The sequence below is a fragment of the Gracilinanus agilis genome, chromosome 6 (assembly GCF_016433145.1).
Source record: "Gracilinanus agilis isolate LMUSP501 chromosome 6, AgileGrace, whole genome shotgun sequence".
NCBI lineage: Eukaryota > Metazoa > Chordata > Mammalia > Didelphimorphia > Didelphidae > Gracilinanus > Gracilinanus agilis.
This window is the reverse complement of record NC_058135.1, coordinates 169,083,169-169,108,696: the sequence shown is the minus strand read 5'-3', so window position 1 is coordinate 169,108,696 and position 25,528 is coordinate 169,083,169. Positions and strand designations below refer to the sequence as shown.

At 32.8% G+C, this 25,528-nt stretch overlaps 1 protein-coding gene across 1 annotated transcript in view; it reads right to left on the bottom strand.

Moving 5' to 3' along the window:
• Window positions 1-24,473, bottom strand: part of GABRA2 (gamma-aminobutyric acid type A receptor subunit alpha2) — a 103,771-nt gene extending 79,298 nt beyond the window's left edge. The window contains exons 1-2 of the mRNA XM_044680353.1: window positions 24,403-24,473; window positions 21,751-21,866 (exon numbers count right to left, since the gene is read on the bottom strand). Of these exons, the coding sequence (XP_044536288.1) occupies window positions 21,751-21,866; window positions 24,403-24,473 (187 nt within the window). The remainder of the gene's footprint in view (window positions 1-21,750; window positions 21,867-24,402) is intronic.
• Between the last annotated feature and the right edge of the window lie 1,055 nt (window positions 24,474-25,528).

Sequence of the window (25,528 nt, the reverse complement as noted above, 5' to 3'; positions counted from 1 at the left end):
GTATTTATAGATTTATTTTTACATTATCTAATCATTAGAGGCACTTATTCAGGAGTTCATGTTGATGATGGCAAGGAATGTGGAACTCTTTCCAAAGGGATTGTTACTCTCAATGAGGACTGCAATTTCCGAGATAGAAACAGTGATGTTTGTGCTCTTGGGTTCATTGGCCTGCCTTGTTATGAATAAATTCTAAAGGGAGATGGTGGTAAAGCTGTTGGGTGTGTGTTTGTGTGTGAATAGATAAATAGATATATGCAAGTGCATAAATGCACATAAATACTGATGTATATACATGTGTATTACATATAAAGCATATGAAAATGGAAGCAATCATTACTTTTCAGTTTTCTGATGCTGTTTTTAGTCAATTTTTCTCCCCTTCCCAATTTACCAGCAACTGACCAGTTTAAAATAAAATTAATTGCATGCAATGCTCTTGTAAAATCCTAAGGGACTTATGAGAAAGAATGCTACCCACATCCAGAGAAAGAACTGTGGGAGTAGAAACACAGAAGGCAAATATACAATCACACAGTTCTCTGGGGGTATGATTGGGAATTTGGATTTTAAATGATTTCTCTATTTCAAATATGAATAACAAGGAAATGTGTTTTGAATGTGTAAAACCCAATGGAACTGCTTGTCAGCTCTGGGAGTGGAGAGAATGAGGGGAAGGAAAGAACATGAATCATTTAGCCATAGAAAATATTCTAAATTAATTAATCAATTAAATATAAGTAAAATTTAAAAATTAATTGCAAAGTATACGTTAGTACACTGGGAAACTGGGTGAATGCAAAAGAGAAAATATGGCTTTGAGGAGCTAATTTCTCTTACAGATGCCAGGATACACATCTAAAGTTAGCAGAATTTTAGAAGATTCCTTCCCAAAGCAATCTTATATTTTCTCAGTAATTGATCAAAAATACTGCATGTTATCCAAAGGAGAAAGTGTTACAATAAAGCAGTATCGGAATAGGAAGTCATGTTAAGCATCAAAGAAATAATTTAGCTTAGTCAAAATTATATAACACTTCATAAAATAGGTGGTTTCTGTTCACTGAGAACTGTTTTTTTTTCTATAGGCTATAATGTAAATTCTGTCTTCAACTACTACTTATAAATAACAATACTTTTTCTCATTTTTTCCCAAAAATTGCTGTTAGCATCATTTCAGTATCCTGATATGTCAAGAGACAATTGTTATTTCCATCAGCAAAAAGTATAGGTCTGTGAAATTCTCCACTTTGTTCCTTAAATAATACATTTTAATTTAATATGCTGTTTATATGAGATAAAATGATTTGTTTGTAACTACAGTTTTACTTCTCTTTTACTTACAAAAAAACAGAATGAATTTTTATTAGTGACTAATAGACCTCCTTGAGTTTCAATAGGTTTATACTATCTTTGTTTTCTATGCTCTTCACACGAATAGAAAGAGTGATTAAATATAGATTGAGGTCACAAATGACCCTGTCAAAAGGAAAGATTTTTCCAATAGTGCCCTAATCCATTTCCTGAAATGCATATATTCTGTTGTTTTCTTAATTAATATTGATGACTGCTAAATTATCCACCCATATTTTCATCAACATTCATGTTAGCATCAAGTATCACCACTCATTCAGAATTTATATTTTTTTACTGTATGCAATATGCAATATCTCTAGGTAAAGATATCAGCTATGCTTTCATTCATCTGGCGTAAGTATCACAAAATTCTTTAGTCATTTGTCTAGTATTTTTGTCCATTTGCAATTTTGTATAACCTGCTTTATCTATATTACATTAATCATTGATGATGTCAAAATAAGAGTAGAAGAGGTTTCATATATAATGGATATCCCTTAAAAAATGGGTGTCTTAAGGAGTTTGAAGAGCAGTAGCATAGGTCATTCATCACATCTGACCTAGAAAAATTCCCTCTAAGACTTGGACAAGAATACAGAGATTCTTTGTCAGGTTGTTTCTTTATCAGTTCGCAAATTCTTTAAAACCAAAGATTTTAGGTTGCTCCAGTTTCCTTCAAACAATTAATTAATGTCTGAAATTAATTCAGAGAGCTAAGGTCAAGTAAAACCCTTCAAGAATCTGATTTTTCTTTGTTTAAAAAAGGCCTTCATACTTCATGATGCAGTAAAAAGATCAACTAGACAAGAAGTCAGTAACCCATTATCTAATCTTAATTCTGTCACTAGATATATGGAATTGAACAAAACATTTAAACTGTTGGGCCCTAATGATTCAATGAGCTCTTTTTTCCATATATTTTATATGTTTATATTTTGAAGGCATGCTTAGGGAATAATGAATATTCCCATGTTACTGGTCTTTGGAGCAACTGAGGAGGATTAGTATGAGCAAAGTTAAGCCTGGAGTAAGAATAATGAAAAGGAAGATTGTAATAACTATTGTGAGGTGCCTTGAATAGCAAGTTACAAAGTTAGCCTGGTTATTGAAAAATAACTATTGAAAAATAAAAAGCAATATTTTCACAGAATACTATTTACATTGTTTGTTGGAATGTTTTGAAAATTAAATTCACATAGAATTGTGATTTAAGATTAATCTTCCATTAATATGTAAATTAAATTTGTGAGCAATGACATTAAAGGTGACAACACTATAAAAAGAGTGAAGGTTAACAGGTAATACAAACTGAACAAAAGATTTTGATACTGATTGCTATGGGGTATCACCGTTAAGAGGATCAAAATTTCATGTGAATGTTTTAAACTTTTGTGATTAAATGGCAGCTCTATTAGCAGAATTTAGGGATTTGTGAAAAGTAGATTGAGAAGGTCAGTTTGCATAGTAAGTAATTCAAAAAGGAACTTGGGAGAGAACCGAGAGGAAGGGTTTTGCAAATTTTCTATATAGAAGTATATGTTATAAGAGTTATAACTTTTCTGAGAGATTTTAAATTAAAATTAGGGAAAACTGAGTAAAAATCTGGAGGAATGACTGCATTTATATGATAAAAGGAAGGAGACAAGCCAGTGTGAAAGGAAAACATAGAGATACATTGGCAAAATTTGGGGCAGGTAAGGGTACACTGGTTAGAGCACCAGGCCTGGAGTCAGGAAGACCTTTATTTCAAACATATCCTCAGACCCTTGCTAGCTGTTTGACTGAGTGGATGACTCAACCATGTTGGCCTCCATTTGCTCATCTTAAAATTGGCTAGGGGAGAAAGTGGAAAACCATTCCAATATCTTTGCCCAGAAATTTCCAAATGGACTTAGAACTGGATCGCACTAAGGCAACTAAACAACAAGAACTAGATCTGGAATCCTAATATGATAGTGCTACAGAAGTTGAGGAAAACTTTATGAATTAATGAACTTTTCTAACATTGCAATTGAAGATGTAATGAAATGGTAGTAATTTAAAGAATTGTTTAGTATTCACAAATTTTCTTTCTTGAAACTTTTTTGTTAGAGGTTTTTTTTTTTCATATTGAACACTATGATATAATTTGAGACCACAGCAAGAAGAACTTTAACATCTTAAAATTGTTTTACAGAAATTTTCCCCCACAATTGTCATGAAAATGAAAAAAATAAAATACTATGACTTCAATAAGAATAAGGTATTTTAAAGAAGTAACTTTTTTCCCTTTAATATAGCACTTTATCCAGATTAATGATGAGTATAAATCAAGTTTGACAAAGGAAATCTGCCAGAAGTTTCAAACTTTTCAAGTAACAGTATTAAAAGCTAAAAAATTCATTTCCTTATAATATGAAAAGGTACTGATGGATCTAGTTATTTGATGTCTATATTACAATGAAGTTTAGTTTTTACAAGGCAGGAGTAATCCCCACTTTACAGGTTAACTATATTTCATGAGTTTTGTTTTCTTTTGAAGGCATTATGTTTGAATATATCTGAATCAAGGTAGAAATGAGTCAAGTTGGAACATGTTCCATTGTGTATTATTACCAGTTATTTAGAATACAGTGTATCATTTATATATGAAGTAAGAAATATGAACCACAGACTTTGAAAACTATCATGTGGATTCCTCTTCTCCCATTATAATCTCTCCTCCAGAAAAGATTGCATAAAACCTCAGAGTTCTAAAGAGCATCAAAGGTTCAGATATTCTCTTCCAAAACTTGCCTGAAAAGAATCCTTTCAAACTACATATTCAACAAGTGGTCATCCAGCCTTTCCTGACTTCATCTTTTGATGAATTTCTCTTAAGGCAGCATTACATTTAAGTTTGACTCAAGTTGTTAGAGTGCTTTTTTTCCCCTTCTTGAAACACAGTCTATGTTTTGCTCTTTACATCTTAATATATTTCTCACAGTTTTGTCTTCTGACTCTTTCTGTTGCTATTTAACAAATCTTTAAATACTTGAAAACAGTTATCATCTTCTAAAGACACCTTTTCCCTGAACCCAGTCTTCTCTTCCATCTAAATATCTTCATTCATTTCCTTAAATCAATACTCGTTTTTTTGCATTTAAGACATTTCATCACAGGGACAGCTATTGTAATATGTACTCTTTATTCCCCCTTAAAAAATCAGTACCAAATTTGTCCTTCTCCCATGCTTTACTCTCTTTTTTGAATTCTTCACAATAATTCCTTCACAAATGATTACTAATGATGTAATCATCTCATTTGCCAGTTGTTTCTATACCTTATATAGCCCTGGTAACTTAGAGTCATCAAACACAGATAAGTGCCCTCTTACCATCTCCTTATTTATCTTGGTCATTATTAGCAATTTTGTCTAGATATTCCCATCCCAAGAATGTTATTGAACTCTGAGGGATAGCACCAAACTGGCTGTGTAGTAACAGGAGCCTTCTGAATCTCCTTCCAACTGATCATTACAAAGCATCTCAAAAAGACAAATCAAAATCTGACGAGTAAATGGTTTCTCCCCCTGAATACAGAATTAAGGGTAGGCAGTGAAACTGCACTAATTAAAGCAAAAGCTGATCATCCCTTCCCCATGCCACCTTCCTCTCCAGAGTCAGAGCACAGGGCCAAGGCAAAAGAACTGCTGACTTACCCCTGAGGGCAGTTCAAGGCCTTTGCAGTGAGACTTGAGGTAAAGAGCAGGGAGCTTGGGCAGCAGAGCACAAAGCTTTGGCAAAAACAGGGCTGGCCACAGCCTAGGCAGAATGGGCTGGAAAGATAGCCTTAGGGCAAAACACTTTAAAATGCAAGCTACACAAAGAACATCACAGATCTACCTGTCCTCACTCAGTCTTCTGACTTGGAAGGGAAGATACTTCCAAGGCAAAGTCCGGTAAGATAAACCCTAAAAATGCAATGACCACCAACATGCGGGAACCACAATCAACTAGTGGCAAAAGGAATAAGCAACAGCAAAAATCCTCTTGACCCTGGATAATTTACATGGATTAAAAGAGCAAAATACAGAAGCAATAACAGGAAGTGAAAAACAAGGAAAAACATCCAAAACTTTCAAGAACAAGAAGAATTTGGTCACAAGTTCTAAAAGAACTCAAAAAGGAGTTCAAGAACCACATAGGAAAGACAAAAGAAAAATGGGAAGAAAAATAGAAAAAAAGAAATAAAGGTAATATGAAAAGAAAAATAACAGTTTAAAAGAAAAAATTACCCATATTGAAAAAGAATCACAGAAATTAAATGAAGTAATAAACCAATTGGAGACAAGAATTGACCTGCTGGAAAATCAAGAAAAGCAGAATAGACCAAGCCAAAAAGGAAACTCAAAAGACCATGGCTGAAAAATAGTCTTTGAAGACTAGAATTAGGCAAGAAGAAGCTCATGATCTCACAAGACAGCAAGAATTAAAAAAGCAAAATTAAAAAAATTAAAAAGCAGAAAGAAACACAAAAATATCTCGTTTAAAAGACAAAGACCTGAAAAACAGTTCCAGGAGAGAAAATTTGAAAATTTTTGGTCTACCTGAAAGTCTAGAACAAATCAAAACAAAACAAAACAAGTCTTTATATCACATTACAAGAAATTATCCAAGAAACTGACATGATATTCTGAACAAGAAGGCAAAATCTTGAAAGAATCCACAGATTAATCACTATATTAAATCCCCAAAAGACAACCCCCAAGAACATTATATCCAAATTCAAGCAGCAAGCAGGCAAAAAGAGACAATTCAGATATCAAGGAGCTCAAGCCAGGATTCCGCAAGACCTGGCAGTTTCCACACTAAAGGACCATAAGTCTTGGAATATGATATTCAGGAAGGCAAGACAATTGGGTCTAAAACCAAGAATCACCTACCCATCAAAACGGACTATATAGTTTCAGGGAAATTTTGGGCATTTAATGGAATAGATTTCCAAGCATTCCTAAAGAAAAGACAAGAACTAAACAAAATTTGATGTCCAAATTCAAAATTCAAGAGAATCATAAAAAGGTTAACAAGAAAGAGGGGAAAATGTAAGTGCTTCAATAAGGTCAAATTGATTATATTCCTATATTGAAAAATGTTATATGTAACTCTTAAATTATTTTTCATCTTCATAGTAAATATTCCTAGGCAGAGTTTGTGGTATTAAATTGTTTAATATGTAAAAAAAGCAGGGGACAAAAAAAAGAATGGAGCTAAGAGAAACTAGAAGGAAGAAGTAAAATAGGATTTATGTATTGGACATCAACTGAGAAAAAGAAGGCAAGCATCTCAATCATGACACCTAACAAACCAAATTAAAAATAGATCTGAATAAAAGAGATAAGGAAGGTAATTAATCCTGACAAAAGGCAGCATAGATAATTAAGAAATATCAGTACTCAACTAGCATCCAGATTTTAAAGAAGAAACTTTTGGAGTTTAAGGAGGAAATATAGTAAAATGATAATAGTGGGAGACCTGAACCTTCCTCTATCTTGATAAAACCAAAAAATAAATAAGAAAGAACTAAGAGATATGAATGAAATCTTAGGAACATTAGAGTTAATAGATATATGGAGAAAAGTAAATAGAGATAAAAAGGAATATACCTTCTTTTTTTTTAAACCCTTGTTCTTCGGTGTATTGTCTCATAGGTGGAAGATTGGTAAGGGTGGGCAATGGGGGTCAAGTGACTTGCCCAGGGTCACACAGCTGGGAAGTGGCTGAGGCCGGGTTTGAACCTAGGACCTCCTGTCTCTAGGCCTGACTCTCACTCCACTGATATACCTTCTTTTCAAAAGCACATGGTACATTCACAAGGATTAATCATGTACTAGGGCATAAAAGCATTGCAAACAAAAGTAGAAAAACAGAAATAATAAATACATTTTTATATAATAATGTGATAAAAATTATAATTAGTAAGGGTACATGGAGAGGCAAATTAAAAATTAATTGGAAATGAAATAATCTTATTCTCCAAAACTGGTGAGTTAAAGAGCAAATCATAGAAACAATTACTGATTTCATTGAAGAGAATGACAATGATGAAACCACATATCAAAATTTTTGGGATACAACAAAAGCACTACTGAGGGGGAAATTTATATCTTTCAATGCCCATTTTAACAAAAAAGAGAAAGAGGAAATTAACAAATTGGGCAGGCAACAAAAACTCCTGGTGCTAACAGAGAAAATAGAACAATGCAAGACATAAACAGTTCTGTCTTTTCCTGTTCCTTGAGAGGAGAATGTGGTCTGACCCTTCATATATCACCTTCCTCTAACCCCCAATATGATTTAGCAATTTGACAGAATATGAAATGAAATTTCATAAAGAGAAGTTAAAATGGCATAAAACTAAAAGGGAGCTAACCCATCACCACTTTTTCTCCTATTGATTTATTAAAAATAACTTACTCACTTGTTTCTCTTTGCTTTCTCATTTTCCCAACATTATTTCCCTAAATTATATAATTCTTACTCATTCATAAAGAGTGAGTAGGAATTATTTCCATTTTACTGTTTCTAGATAATCAAAATTCTACCACAAGTCTTCATTGGAAGAATATTGTACAAGGGAAAAAAGAAATAGGGGGCTCTGAGATCAATGGTTAAAGATAATAAAAAAATCAATTGAAAGCTTCAGTTCCAAGTTTTCCTCTCTTATACAGGCACTGGCTCTATACAGTGCAACATTCCTCTTCTTTCCACACCAGCAAGATTGATATAAATTCCAAATAAGCCAAAAAGAATGAGCAAACCTTACCAGAAGTGCCAACTGATTTCTAATTAGTCTCAGATGAGAAAAAATACTATTAAATTCCATATTTCCTTCATTTCATTCCCTTTCTGAAGAATATTTATTTCCCACATTTAATCCTTTAATATTACAGATAAGACATATAGAAAATCACATTAACATATATTATCAGAGGTTGGAGGGACCTTAGTGATAATTTCATCCTTATTCTTCATTTCTTGCCTGAGAAATCAGACTTTTGCATAAGGTAACCAATAATATTTTTAGGATTTACTGTCTTTCATGCTGGAATCATCTTCCTAGGCCACATAGTCTTCTTAGTTCTGTCTTGTATACCATTGAACATATGATAAAAAACAGAACTCTGGTTATTCAGAAAATTCTGAAAGTACATGTAAGTTGCTCCAGATAGTTTCATTAACAGAACTTCTCTTATTGATTTATACAGCCTCTATACAGATCCCAAACTTCAATAGAAAGCCTTAAAAACTCCTTTGGAGGCTAGTCACTAATTCAGTATGACTATTGGGGAAGAAATCTGAGGAAATGAAAAGAAAACTGCCAGCCCAAAATATCTATTTCAAAATCCAACAAGGATTTAGTCATGTGGTGGATTCATGATTTCATTTCAATAGGTACTCCATCTACTGAAGTATATTATAGACCATTTATATTTTCTCATGCTATTGTATTGTCCATTTGTTTTGTCAAAAGTCCTGTTCAGTGGAACTACCAAATATACTGAAAGCCTTACTCTGATTCTCCTACTATCTTGTGGAATCCAATGTAAGGTCTGGATATGCCTCCGTTATATCATCCTTGTTATATAATCAACTCTCCTTTCTTATGAAATGGATTATTGAAGATGTTTTACACCATATATCATATAGAAGTGGTCTATCACAATATATAATATAACTTGAATTCCACAAACAAGGCAAATTCTTTTTTCATTCTTATCCTTTGAAGTCATAGCATTCTTTTTCCTTTAGTCATGGAGCATCATTTGGTTTCTCATAAAGACAAATAGAATTGGATCATATTAGACATTGAACTGTATTCCAAATAGAATCTAGACAGTTTCCCTCAGGTCTGGGTATAGCGGATTGCCCATTACTAATGACTGACAGAGATATAAATATTTATAGACCAATTGAGTAACCTCCTGAACTGAAATGTGTATTATAATCCAAACAATAGCAATTTGCTTAATTTAGTTTTCCTAGTAGCTAGTTTTAAAGGTATAAACATATCCAAATGCACATGATTTCTTAATCTCACTTAATTTCACTGCCTATAATTTTATTTAGTACCTAATGCTATTACATGACCACAATCAGTAATTAATAAATGTTTTTGAATCAAGGAATAAATGTTCCTTGTCCAGATCAATTTTCAAGCAGGATTAGCCTCCCTTGAGACACCTTATACCCCCTATAGGACTATCTCTATCCTTACTGATTTACTACACTCTACATCATTCAAATATTAACCAGTAACCAATTCAATATTAGAAAGAAAACTATGAGAGTTGTGGCCACATTTTGGTAAATATGTAAAGTATTCAATTAGGTTTGTATTTATATAACATTATATGTAAGGTTCATTTAACTTGAACACAAGAAGAAGGAAGTGGTATGATATTTGTCTCCAGATATTTGAAAGAATGACAGTTGGAAGATGGTTTTGCTACATCCCAGAGCAAAGAATTAGAAGTAATGGAAGAGGAACATATAATGCTTATTGAATTGAATAGCATCCATCCTACTTTGAGATTCGGAAATTCTTTAGAATCTAACATTCCTTTCCTTGAATTGGCAGGGTTCAGCTTTCCAGGGGATTATAAAACAAAGCTATCTTCCTAGAATCTGCATTATAAATTTTACCACAATGTTGGATAGAAAAAAATCCATTTGTTTATAAAAGTAATAATTTTTTTCAAACTCACTTATGATGTTGATATCTTGTTCAGAAATTTTAGAGGCTAAAGATTTGAATAATTATTTTAACTCTAAAAGTAATCTGGATATAGGTCCAAGAGATGCCATTAAGTAAAGCTGTGAGGACATGAAATTTGAAGAACTGATATAATTCATTAAAACTCTGATTTACTTTCTATTTTTCTCTTTATAGATTATACTCATATTCACTCAGATCTAGACTCTTCTGTTCCTTAAAAAAATGAACATTTAGTGTCTTGTACCTAGGCCTTCAATTGGTGACTGAGAGAGTAAAATAGCAAAAATTGAAAGTGTCACTAAAATGGTTAAGATTGCCCCACCAGGCTTGTCAAAGTGGAACTAATGCATCATTGGCACAGGTCAGCAAATTTTTAGCCATGTATGGTGATTGCTGATTGGGAGAAAGTCATGGAAAATAGGAGTAGTAAAGGGGTTCCTGATCCACAATAGTTCAGTCTCCATGTCACATACTATTGCTGCAGATCTTGAAGGCATGGTATCACAATGCCTCTGTGACCAGTTCACTCTTGGTAGTATTTGGATATAAGATGTAATCAAAGTGGAAACAATTAAGGTATCAGAGCATTGTACCCAATATACATTTCTTTCTTATTTTAGATTTTAAGTTCTGTTCAAATTTGACTTAGATATTTTGGCACCACACTTTAGATAATGACTCCATTATTAGGTAAATACATAACAGAAACAGTAAATATGTAGGTTTAGTGACTTCTATTCAGCAATTACATACTCATAATTTTAACTCTAGTCTATAATGAGTTATTTGGATAAAAAACTTTTCATTTTTACAAACATAATGTCAAACATTTGAGAAATGCTACTTTATATGCCCATTGTTTTCCATTCTATTAAAGACATATTTATTTAGTCAGATTAATTCACATTTAAATGTCACAATGTTATTTATTTTCACTCATGTTTTAACCATCCATTAGCCATTTTCTTTCTTGTGATTGCAAAGTTCTTTAATATCTGTCTAAAAAGTCTATTGCTATCTTTCCTAGCATCATGATCAGTGTTACGTTGTTTTGCTTCAATGATTACCCTCTTACATGCCCTAGATAACTAATTAGATCTCTCCTCCCATTTTCCCCTCTACCTGACCTGAACACCAGCCAGGCAATTCTACTTTCTTTTAATTAAGACTTCTTATTTCCTCTTCTCCAATTTTTAATCTTGCTTGAAAACCTGGCTGGCATTTTAGTCTCCTTTTTTTTATACTGCTGAGAAATTGAAGCTTTGTTTTATATGCTCATCATAACCAACCTGAATTTATGCCATTTGCCCTCATCCTCACCACACAGAATGGCTCACATGTTTAATTTTATTGAAGAGGCTGAAAAAAATATTTTCCTAAATTCATATAATTAAGGATTTTCTTCCTACTCTGATCTGACAATGTGAATACCAAATAAATATCTTTTAAATCTGAAATCTTCTCAAAAGTAATGCAGTAAGAGTATGGGAAAGCCTCTCTTCTCATTTCAAAAACTCTCCCATGACAATTGCCTTCCTACTCGAAGGTAGCCATCCAATTTCAGTCTGGAGTTCTTTTCTGTCTTGGAAAGCTTTTAACACATACTTTTCTACAAACACCTAACCCTTTTATGTCCCTAATAGAAATTGAATGCCTCCCCAATCCCTACTAAAATGCATTAGGTTCCACTACAAAAGATAACCTAACTAATGGGTTTTAGAATGCTATTAGGAGATATATAAAGTTTTTACCTGTTCTTCTACCTTCCCTTTTACCCTGTAACCTAGCAATGTTCTCAGAAAAAAATGCGATGACAGTATTTATTGCCCAATATTTATATAATATCGATAAGGTTAATCTGACTGTGTGACACATCTCCCATTTTATTTTTTACTTCTATTTGGGAAGAGAATTATTTCTTTTTTGTTTTTGGTTTTTTTTTACTAAATAGGGTACAAAAGAAGAAATTTAGCATCATTGACATCAAAGCAATAAGACTCCTTTGTAGTGTAAAGAGAACAACATGTTCAGTTCATCTTCTAAATAAAAGTTTAAAACTCAATATATAGTATGTAGCATTCATATGCACTAGTTTTTAATTAATTTCCACTTTTAAAATATATATATATATACTTTTTAAAAATAGCTCGCTGTGAGATGATGATCTCCTATGTTTCCTACCCTATCTGGAGTATGTTTGAATTGATGCTTGAATGCATACTCTTTGCTTCTCATTTCCACTTATAATTATGTTTTCCATTTACCTCCATTACAAATCTCTTCTTTGAAGTTCACTAAATCTATATCATGCACCTAATCGAACTTCTGATAGATGTTGTCTACTGACCTCCAAGACACTCCTTTTCTATCTTTAATGAATTTAACTGCCTGACTCAGAGTCATATATCTTGTCCAACTTCTACCATCCTACTAAAAGAATTCACTATACATATTGATAATTCACTGAACTCAGTTTTCTCATTTCCTGTGACCCAGTACTCCACCCTTTGACATCCACACTCATCAATAGTCATAGTCTTCATCTTGACATCACCTTCAAATGTTCTACTCTTATGCTTATCAACTCTGAAATCCCCAATCTGATCACAGAAAATTGAGAGAGATCATGAATTTTTTCTGACCAAGTCTATTGACTGCTTTTCCACTGCCTAAAAAGGTCTATTTTGTCTCCATCTTCTAAAATTTCCCCCTTGATTCATCTTTTCCTCCTAGCTATGTCCCCAAATCTTCACTTTTTGTGGCTAAACTCATTAAGCAAGTCATCTACAATAGATACTCCCACTTCCTTCCTCACAGCTATCTTCTTAATTCTATTTCCCACTTCAGCTTTCAAATGAAACTGCTCTCTCTAACATAACTAATGATCTCTTAATTGAAAAATATAATGACCTTTCCTCAGTCCTCATTCTTGACCTCACTTTGGTCTTTGATGCTATTATTCTCTTCTTGATATCATCTTCTCTAGATTCTTGTCACACAACTAGGTGTCATCCTAGATTTTATTCTCTGCAACTGCCTATATTGCAAAGGCCTTAGTATTGTACCTTCGTAACACCTCATATATATATATATATATATCCCTTTTCTCCTATGACATGGTTACTGTCCTAATATAGGTCCTCATCACCTCACATCTGGACTAAAGCAAAAGCATGATAGTTGATCTTCCTGTCACAAATATCTAACTCTTCTGTTTCATCTTCCCCTTAGCTCCCAAAGAGATCTTTCTAAAGTACAGGTTTGAGGGTGTCTTACCTCTCACCTCAACAGACTTCTATCACCTCAAAACAAAGACATCTGTTATTTGAATGCCTTTATAACAGGATACTCTCCCACACACTTTTTTAGTCTCCTTAAATCTTATACTCCATGACTTATGCTTCAAGCAAGTGTCACTGGTCTTATTGCTATTCTTCCAAGGCACTCTCTCTCCTAATATCAACCATTTTCATTTACTGTTCCCCAGGATTAGAAGGTTCTCCATCTTTGTCTCACAATATCCCTAGGCTTCTTTCAATTCACAACTGAAATTTCACTTTTGACATGAAGGTTTTCCCCTTTCTGATTCAAGTGCCTTCTCTCTAATCAATAGAGGAAGGAACATGATGTAGAGCAGTGAAGAGGATATTAGTTTTGAAGTGAGTAGTTCTAACTTCTACGTGATAGCACTATAGACATTTTTACTACTTTTGTCATAGTGAATATATGAATTTCTCTGAGTCTCAGTTTACTCATTAAAAATTATAATAAAACTTATCACTACATCTTTCCCGATGTTATTGTGAGATACATCTAAAATAAGGGAATCAAATCACTTGGCAAATCTTAAAGCATTGTTTAAAGGCAGGTAGTTGTTGGTGGGATACTTAGAAATGCCTTTATGGATAATTTCTTCCAACTACCTCATTTTATCTGTGAAAAAATGAGGGCCCTCCAACTAGAAATACTTCATTTATATAAAATAAATAATAAGTAACAGACATAATATTTGCACTGCTCTGACTTCAAATCTCATACCCAAGCAGGAAATTAAATAGGGGCTAAGAAAACCATAGAATCAGGAAAATTCTGTTTCCCATGTCTTAAAATTCCCCCCACCCCACTTTTTTTGTCTTCCACTCTTTAGTTATATCTCATCTCTTATCCTGGTATTCAGTACCTTCCTATAGACTCCTCCTCTACTCCAACAGGAAGAGATCTGAGTTCATTTATATTTTGAGTACAACTAATTTACATTAACATGTAAATTATCCAGATCCTATTTCCATCTTAAGACTTTTATCTTTAATTGTGGTATGAAAGTCTTTGTTCTTTGTTAAAGGAATTCCTGGCACAGGAAACAGGTAGGAGAATGTTCTCTTTTTTGAGGTTGGGGGATGAGCTTTAACACTGACATATATTACCATATTTAACCCAAACTAATAGGTTAACTTAGTGATGCCTTTTATTTTGTGAGCCATATCATGCAACTTGGCCCTCTAAAACAGGAAGGGAGAAAAGTGTGCTCACTGGGAGGATCAGTCTCTCAAATCATTCTACAGATCCACCTCTCTTGACCTGGTGGTGGGGAGGGGAACACACTAGATATAAGGGCTCTCCTTCTTGTTAATTCTGAGTATAGAGGAACATGTCCTTACATAAGAAACTTCATGTAATTAACTTTCTTGACCACAGATCTATCTGACTTATAACTCTTTCTCCTTCCTTCTCCCTAAACATTACCCATTTGCTTTTGTTCTTCTGCCCTAAGACTCCCAGAATATAGGAAGCAAGGCATCATGGTATTAAAAAGTACTGTCTGAAGCTAAAGAAATTGGGTTCAAATCTTGCATTCGAATTCCTGTGTGGCATTAAAAAGTTACTAGGCCCCCTCTGTTTGTTTCTCTTTATTTAAAAAGAGGAAATTATATTGAATGGCCTCCAAAGACCCCCCATTTATATTTGTATGACCTTATAATTCAAATCTTATTCTAACTCCTGTGAGGATGTCTTGTTGCATTTTCTTTTAATTTGAGCTTTGGTTCTTTCTTCCCCCCAAAATTGAGGAACATGATACTCCTGCTATATTATTAAAATTCCCTATTCCCAGAAAGCATTGGATAGCTTTATAATCTTAGCACCTATAGTAGCCAGCTCATTTGGAACTTGGGGCAAAAATCAAAGAAGTAACTGTCTTCAGGTAGAAGTTTGGTCAGGAGTACCAAAATATCTCTGTAATTTATGCCCTTTGTAATCCTATGAATTTTACTTCATGCATTTAAATAATGAAAAGGGTCCCATATACTTCACCTAAATCATGAAAGGGCATCATGATTAAAAATCAATTTAGAAAGTCTCCCAGGTTGGGTAGAGAAATAGACTGGTGGGATAGGTTTGCATGGATTAAGCAATAAGTAGAGTTTAACTTTTTTCCTTAAGAGCGGAGTATTGTGGCAAAGGATCATCAGATAAAAAATAGGAGATGGAATGGACCTTAGATAAAAAATCTACTCTGACACCCTCATTTTAAATATGAGAAGAGAAAGGTCCAAAGATGCCAAGTGAGTAGCCGATAAATGCATTGGAAGTAAATTGGAGAGCCAGGATTTGAACACATCCTCTTTGGTTCCAAATATAGAGCTATCTGCATCACCCCTGCTAGAGCATCAACTGTAGAACTCTTGTGTCAGAGGACTAGAAAGAGAGAGAAAGGCACAAGGCAATAGTATCAGCCAAGATCCAAATAACCAATAACTACAAAAGAACTAAGAGCAAAATTACGGGGAAATTAAAAAATGACTTGATGTTATAAAAATAATAACATAAACCACTCATGTGTGATGTCTGTGGTTTATACTATCTTTAGTCAAGTTGTGTCAGTTTATTTTATTTAAATAGCAAATGTTATACTTGCACAAGCTAATTCTACAGTAAAACAATGAGAATACTTTCATGAGCCACCCATGAGGACTTTTATTATTTGTAGTCTACATTCATGCTTAGGCAGTAGCAAAATTTTGTGGCATAAATAGTAGAGACCTGACTGCTTATGCAGAATGGTCATCTTTTCATAGGTTTTACTATATATATATATGTACATATATATATATATATAAACTAATAAAAGCATATAAAATCATGTAAGTATTGATTTACTCCTTTCTTTTTGAGAAGACAAGATTTTCCCCACTAAATTTTGCCCATCTCTTCCATGTGCTAGCATGATAAAAGTAAATCATAAAACATTTTATAATAGTGCATTTATGATCCTGTTAATAGTCACCATGCAATTTTTTTTAAAATAGGAAAGTGTAAAGTTGCATACTAATGAGGAGACTTGCAGAAGCATGTTTATCATTTGCTTTACCTTGTCAGTCCCTTCATAATGGATTTCATGGTTAACAAAATGTTGGGGTTTTTTATGGATTTAGAGAAAACAAGAATAACAATTAGAACTGTGATTGGCTAAATGGGAAAAGGAGAAACATCATGTGAAGTTTCATGCTATGTTAGTGCTGTCCTTATTTGCAGGCAAGTATAGTGTTTAAGATATATTGTCAAAGTTAAGCCCAAATTTTTACTGTGATTACAGAAAAACATGAATCAACTGGAATACTGGACACAAAGGTTGTGGAAAATACAATACAGTTCTCCTAGAATCACCCTATTTGTGCCCAGTTACCTTGAAAGAGAACCAAAACCGAAGTAATTCTCTTTCAGTGGTTAAAATGTGGAATACAATCACATTACACTCAAATGTAACACAAAATGCCTGGACTGAATAGTGTGGTATTAGCTAAAAAGATCAAGATGAAGATGAAAAGAGGAAAACTGATCAGTGTGCTTAATTTTGGCTAATCTGAATTTACTGGTGTTGGTAGATAAGATACTAAAGGCAAACAAGCTATCATCAGAGAAGGTCAATGAAGCAGCCTATTTGAACACAAAAAGCCTACCAACAATTTCCTTACTTGTCATTTGCAAAGAAGGTTCAGGTTACTAAACTCCTACTTCCAAGACTTTTTCTAAGCCTTTTGCTTAATTAGTAATCTAAAAATTTCATTGCAACTACAGACATCTCAAGGTGGCTTCACATTTTAGGGTTTGTGGTTTTTTTTGTTTGTTTGATTGTCAGGCTATCTGAATGAGTTACAAAAAGAATAAGTCATATTTTCCTAAATTTATGAATAAGGAAATCAACACAGAGATGACACTTTAAAATTTATAAAGAGAAGTTAAATGAGTATGGAGCTGATGAATGTCAAAAGTTGAATATGGAGCCAGATCTTTCTCCAAGGACTACCTACTTTTTATACACTACATCATAGTAGTTTTTCCTAAGTTACATAACTTGCTATTTGCATTTGGGATACATTCATTTATCAATTCTTCATTTGTTTTGCATTCCATTATAACAAGAAGTAGTGGTTTTTCTACTATACTAATTTTGGGGTTTTCAATTTTTTTTTCTTTTCATGTCTTCAAAGAAAAGAGGGTATTTCAGATTTAAACATTTTCATAGTTGATTATTTTAGGGAAACTAAATATTACTGTATATTAAATGATGATTCAAGTAATTGTCTGGATAACTTAGTAAAATGTGATAAAGATTATATGCCACAGAATAAAAAAAATGCATTTCTTGCCCAGGTAGTATGCATACTCTCTTCATAAAGAAACTTCCTTGTGGGTAGCACTGATGGAATAGAGATAGGTGAAGGCTTAGATTCAGCTCTAGTATCAGAATGTATTAGCCAAGTGGGAGGAGGAAAAATTGCTAGTCATAGATTTTCTTTAAATCTGATCAATTAAGGTCAGCTCTCCAGTTCTGTTTATCCACAAATTGATCTGGTTACATGAATCTCCTCCTAGAATTAGCTGACCTCCCAGAAAACACATAAATCTGGATCTATATCCTAAAGAACAAACCTTGAATGAGGCACAGTAATTCACATGAATGGATATAAGGGGAGGGGGGGAATAAACCAAGATTCAGGTTATGTATTGTGTTTACTAGTCCTCAGATATCCAGGCTTCTGTATGAGGGGCTGTATCTTCAGTATATTATAGAATTTAGCGATCTATAACCAAAAAATAAATCTCATTTACAAATCTTAGTTTTCCCATTTATAAAATGTAAGATTTGGGATAAAATTTCTCAAGATCCCTTCTCACTCTCAAATACTTATGATTCTACATTTGAATCCAAATAAATGCTCTAATCAATAAGTCAGAAGCCTCACATCTCCCTTAATCTTCTAGAAATTAATCTATATCAATAATTGCTTCCATTTCAATCTAAATTGATTCTGCATAATTTCAGGTTATGAATTCCTATAAACTGAAGGAGTAATAATTTCTGACATTTGGGATGTACATTTTCTTTTTATTTCAAAATATTGTAATGTTATCCTATATTTATTAGTATAAAAACACTATAAAGAAGATATCTTCATTTTATAGATGAAATTTAGATGATTAGTAATATTACAAATTTTTCATTTGATGGACAAAAACATGAAAATAACTGGATATGCAAGTCAGTCCCTCCTGAAAGGAATCTACATTTCCATTTTAAAATATTATACATATATGCATACATAGAAAGATCTTCTATATATGTATGTACCCATTTATACATAAAGATTATATAGCATAATAGCTAAATTTCAGTATAAAATAGTATATAATAAAAGAATGGCCCCAAAAGTACAAAAGAGAAATTACACTGAGAGAAAGAAAAGAGAATTGTGATAAAGCAATTGGGGGAAGTTTGCTGATTCTTTCCTCATTAACTTGGCAGTTGAGCTAAATTGTTTTCTATTGTTTTTCACAACATACAGCATTTCAGTTTTCAGAAACGTGTCACTCAATGTGAGGATTATTTCCTTCTTCATCATTTGTTCTTTTAATCTAAAATCCTGACTGGGTTCTGCTGAAAATTTACTTCCTAAATAAGAACCCATTTGTTAGTGCTTCCCTTTCTAGAAATTATTTTGTACTTTTTTTGTTTATGTGTCTACATTTCTTTATCTTTGTATATGTTATCCCTCCCCCTTCTCCTCAACACAAAAGAATATTAACTAAGAGTAGGGAATATTTCATGTTTTTCTGGGTAGCCTCAAAACCTAGCAGCAGTGTTCCTAGTGTGTAACTTCATGGCATAGTAGAGATAGTTCTAGAGTTTTAGCTGGGGAATCCCAAATTTAAATACAGCCTTACATAGTTACTACCCCTCTAACAGAGGACAGATCATTGTTTCATTTTCTTCACCTGTAAAATGGGGATTATATTAGCATCTACCTCCCAAGGTTGTTAAGGAAGGACTAAATGAATTTACAACATCTATAAAGGCTTTGCAAATGTTAAAGTGCTATATAAATATAAGTCACTATTGCAAGGGTATTAATAATTGCTTTTAAATTGGAGTAAGATCAGCTGGGTTTCCTTTAAAAAAATGAAATGAAGATTTAGCTCAGCAAAGAAGAAGCAACAAGACCTGAATTTCAGGTTGAGAATTAGTATGAATAAAGCTTCTGAGGCAAAAATGTCCATTGTGTGTCTAAGAAAGAATGAGAAATTGCACTGAGAGGAGTTGTGGGAAGTGAGATTATAGATAAATTCTAGAGGGCCATGGGGCGGGGAGGGGGAAGCTTTAATGTCTTTATTAAGTAGGAAATTAGAGTTTATTTTGTGTGAAATTAGAAGTCACATTTTTTGGAGCAAAGAATATAACATGAACAAAGTGATAGTTAGAAAAAAATTATTTCATTTATTGCAGATGAGATCCTGGGAAGTTTTCTAATCAAAAAACTGTTAAATGCTTAAAATAAAATGGCAGCAGTGGGAAAAGACATGAGAGATATTTTAGTTGAATTGACAGGCTAATGGTAGAATCCATTTTTAATGATGAGGGAATCAACCCTTTGATCAATCCTTTGATCTTTTCAGTGGGCCTTACTGGACCTTTATATTTTATCTGTATTTGCTACTATTAAATGCCTAAAGAGATAACCCATTTTGTAAGTAGATATAATCCCATATCATTAGGGAGAAAATCTTCTTGAAAACGTCCTGCCTCTACAAACAACATATCATGAATCCTAAATAGCTTTTTATGCCTGGCACAGTTTCCTTTCACAAATGCTTGACAGTGGTTGATTGCCACATATGCCAACACAAAAGTTAATCTCTTATTTCCATTAGCACTAAACATATGCTAATTATATAAAAGAATTTTTATTAATAAATCTCACTTCTAGGGATTCAATTTTAACGGAAAAATAAAATTAAATTGCCTTGGTTCTAGGCATTACTAGTTTAAAATACCAGTAATCTAAGAAAAATGCTCATTTTCAGTTTTTTAATCCAAATCTACCCATTCAAAGGACAACTGCTAATTTGCTAATTAAGGGTCAATTCTCTTTATAGCATAGAAGATCACTTACTAGTTCTTAATAAAAACATTCCAAATATTAAGTGGAAATCATTTCTATAAACAACTTGAAAGTAGTTAATCCATATTGACTCTTTATTTATTAAATATCTTTATATTACCCCTTAAAAAAGGTAAGTAAATTTTTGATAGGTATCACTGGTTTACCTATTTTCCCCTTCAATCCGAATTATCAAAAAATTCTCTGTGTGTGTATCACTTTTTCTGTGTGTATATTTGTGATTAAGAATGGCATGTAAACATTTTCATCCCTGAGAAGGTAATTGTGGATATTACTGAGGACCATAATTTCTCAACTCATTAACCTCTATTTAGAAATTTACACCAGTCCATACTTATGCGAATACTACTCACTACTATCTAGCTCCATTCCAAGGGATGATTAAAGTAAACCGATTAACTAAGACTAATTTCCTTTAAATTAATGACTAAAGTTGATTATCTTTCTTTGTTGAAAATTACTTTTTTATTATTGGAAGTTATACACGGTCTCTGCCACATTTATATATGCATTAGCTACTATGTTGTAAAATGGCTTTAAAAACTTAGTACAGGGTGCCATATAGTATAACACAAAATAACATTTGAAAACAATATCATCAGAAGATGCTAAAAGAGTTTATTATAATTGTATTATATTTTTATTTCACTTTATAGGACTTCATCAAAGGAAAAGTTCTATTGAGAAAGCTGTAAAACAAAACTAATAAAACTGTGTAGATGCACATAGGTGTTGATTTAATTTGCAGTAGATTTCAATGTAACATTTTAAAACTCTTTTATTTCAGACATAATAAATCAATTTATGATACATATTTTATAAATCAAAGAAAATGTTATGCTTCTATTAATTTTAGATGTATCTGTCCATCTATTCACCTATCTGTGTGTATGTATCTCTGAAACATATTTTAAATTAAGCTATCCTTGAGTACGTATTATTTTATTTATTGCATTTGAATTAGTAGTGCCTGGAACATAATAGGCACTTAATAAATGTTTGCTGATCAATCTATTCATGTGAGCACAGAGAAAATAAAAAATATGACATGTATCTTTAGACAAGTTTTTGTTTTTAAATTTTGGTACTTAAATAGGCATAAAGTCATCCATGAATAAGAACTTACTAAATGATTAATTAATACTATCATTTAAATCCTGTGGGCATTAAATAGAATGTGGAGAATATAAAACTATTTTACCTCCCAATCCTGGTCTAAGACGATTATCATAACCATCAAGAAGTCTGTCCAGAATTCTTGTAAAGATGGTAATATTATTCTTAGCTTCATCTTCTTGAGGGTCAGCCAGCACCAACCTAAACAGACAGTTTATAAGCTGATAGATGTTGGTTCTTATACAATAGGAACATTTTGTTCTTCTTCTGTCTTTTTTTATTTTGTTTTACTAAGTTCTACCACTTAAATTACTAGTGTCACCTTTTTGTGTTATCACTACTAAAAATACAAATGTATTTACAAACAGTGTGGAGAAGACACATGCAGTGTGGAAAAGGGAGATGAAACAGTGAATCCTTCAAATGCTTAAGATCAAAAGAGTTCTCACATTTCTGTTGTTAATATTTTACAAGACTCTCATTTTCAAAAGTGTTATATTTCAAAATGCATTTTGAAAAAATATTCTTTTGTTAATAATAGCTTAATTAGGTAGTAAAATTTAGCTTTGTTGATAGAGAGTGATTATAACCATACATGTGCCATAAAAAAAAATTACTCAGTGATTTAAAAACCTTGACCTGGAAAAGTCAGTTATTTGTATTAAAAAGTAAGAATTCTGTATCATTTTGTTGACATATTTCCTTTTTCCTTGGCATATATTTTATCTCCAAAACTACATATATGACATCCTTTATATATGTCTCCACCCAATGGCAACATAAAATACAATATAGATATGAGGGAAATTCCACTGATCATGCTCAGGGAGTCCTCTGATGTCAGTACTGTGGAGGTGGGCCCTAGAACAGATTATCAGTGAACACATTTCCAGAGAGCTGCAGATAGTCTTAAAGGTACAATAGTCTTAAATCAATCTACCATAACAACAACAATTTATTTTTTAGAGATTGTTATCCAGGCATATCTTGGATGGTTAATATAAGTAAAGTCAAAATGGGTTTATATTTTCTTCAGAAAGTGGTAGAGACTTTGATTTTTATAGTCAATATTGCTATCAAAAGCACTCTCAGATCTAAAAGGACATGATTGTGAAGCTTGCTTTTTAATGCAGAACCTGATATGTGTAAAAAAACAAAACAAAAAAAAAACACCTTAGCTTAACAAGCTTTTTTGTCTCTGAGAATGATTTTGATATTTTAAAATACTGACCAATTTTATATAGTATCATACAATCTAGCGTTTATAAGTACTATGCAAACATAAAATCTAAGAATAATAAGCAGATATTTGACTAAATAACCAAATTTTCATCATGATTGCATTGTATTCATTATTACACCAAGAAGAAGAGTATTTTTTAGTTTATTTGAGCAAGACAAATTCTATCTAAAAACTACCAATGACACTATCCACATATAAATCATATGAAAATACACACACACATACACTCATCCAGAGCAACCAGAGAGACCATAGCACACCCACAAAAATGACAGCTAACACACATTGTAATAGGAACAAAGAAAACATTTAATTGTGTGTACCTTTACAAGCATTTTGAAAACTATATGTACAAATTCTTTTATCTCTGATTGCCTAGAAAGTTTCTATATTAGTGAAGTAACTTATCTGAAGACACATAACTAAGATAATACTGAAGTTTCACTTAAACATTTCCATACCAAAATCCTACATTTTAAAATTTGCATTTCAGATTTTTCCTTCAGAGTCAATATTTAACATAAAATAGTTTATATTTTCAAATTTGAAGATGTTTCCTTTCAATATATTTTAAAAGCAAAACATTTTTATTGGGAATACTGTCTTTATTATGATCTCACCCTATTATATTTTAATAAAGTTGCCTACCTAGAGTATCAAAAAAATGAACATCTTGGTTGTTTTTAATTAACAAACAGAATGATTACATTCAAAGTGTATATAGGAATTTTATTATATAACTGGAAAGACAGTTTCTATTGTTTTGAAAAAATTCTAAACACACTTAACTCAAGATATCATTCTAGTGATTCATATAAATTCTTTAGGTAAAATCTAAAATGAAGTTATAGATTACAGTCCCAGATAATCATATGTTTAGGAAATATAGGCAATAGGAAATTAATAACGTTTTTAAAAAATAAATATTTGCCATTTAGTTGTCATTTTGAAAATGGTTTCTAAATTTATAAGATGAAAAAGTTGATTAATAAATCAAGCTATTGTTTTATTGTTTAAGAATCTGAAGTTGTCTGCTATCTCCACCTAGAGGTTTAAGATCAAATATCATTTGTGTTTGCTATATTGACCAAAATATAGAAGTCCATTAAAATGTATTTTAAATTGTAGCTGTCTATTTGACTTTCAGTTATAATAATTTTGGAATTGTAGCAGATATAACATATTTACTCCAGTACCTCGTAACCTAAAATTATGGAGAGAAAACACTTCCTAGGTATTTTTTCTTTTAGTGCTTTTCTCTCCCTTTAACTCTACTTATTGTCTCTATTTCATCCTATTGTAATAGATGAATAACTATCAACTTTACATGGTACTTTAATCTCCCTAGGTTATTATAAGGATAGTCTTTTTTCCATTTTTCAAACTATATTGATGTAATCTAATATCCCAATAGTTTCTTCTAAATTGTTGATATACAAGAAAAGCTTTCCTCTTAATTAAGATAAAGAAATTAGATGAAAAAATAAATCTCACCTTGCTGGTTTCCACACCAAAAAAACAAGGAGAACCAACTGCATAGTGAAGTCTGACAGTTTTTTCTTCATAACTGTTCTTTGCAAAGCCATGAAAAAAAAAAAAGAAAACAAACAAGGGAATCCACTCAGAACTCAATTTACTTTCCACCAACCATTTAATCTAAAAGACTCATTTTGGTGAAAAATCGAGCTTAAAGAAAATAGGGACACAATTAAAGGAAAGAGAGCAGAGAGTGTTGAGGGGGCTGCATTTTTCAACATCATTAACAAGTAATCTGACTTTACTAGGAACTTATCCTATTCTCATCTTTTGCAAACACCTTGTTTTGTGCAAACATGTAATTCCAGGGAACCCAAAGTGACATGTGAGCTGCAGAAGAAAGAGGAGGGGAAAGAAAGAGAAGACGGAGGAGAGGGAGAGAGAGAGAGAGAGAGAGAGAGAGAGAGAGAGAGAGAGAGAGAGAGAGAGAGAGAGAGTGCTTCGTGCCACAACATCCTCAACCAGGCAATCACTGCAACGATAGCAGGGAAGCATGGGGACACAAGCCCACCAAAAGCTTGGTTCCATGGTTCCATCATGCCTGGTTTCATTAGAGTGCACTGCAATCTTAGCCTGCCCCCCCCCCAACTAAATATTCCAATCGAGGTGTTTGGAGACTGGGTCTCAAAAGGCAGCCGGCTGGACTGCTGCGAAACGACGAACGTGTTTGACAGCTGTTCAGTAACTGATGATTACAATATGAGAAAGGATATCAGCTCAAATACTAAAGAGGCAGCAGCAATCACAATGTGCAAAGTTCAAGAATAAAAAGGAGCCTGATTGACGTGTTGTAGGGTAGTGATGGTTGTGAATTTTATTTATTTATTTTTAAATAATTATTAGAATAGCTATTCGAAAAGGAAACGAAGGTAGAGCCCCTCTTTTGCCGTGGAGAAGAGAAAGGTAGGGTGGGGTTAGGGTAAGGTGGAAAAAGATCAAACATGCACATAAGAGAAAGGGAAATGGTCTCTAGTGGGACTAACGCTTATGACCCTACCTGAAGCAGCAAACAGGACCTGATGTTTCCTCCCTTTGCCCTGATCCTGAAAGGAGGCTGGAGATGGGAAACTTGGAGTGCTAAGGA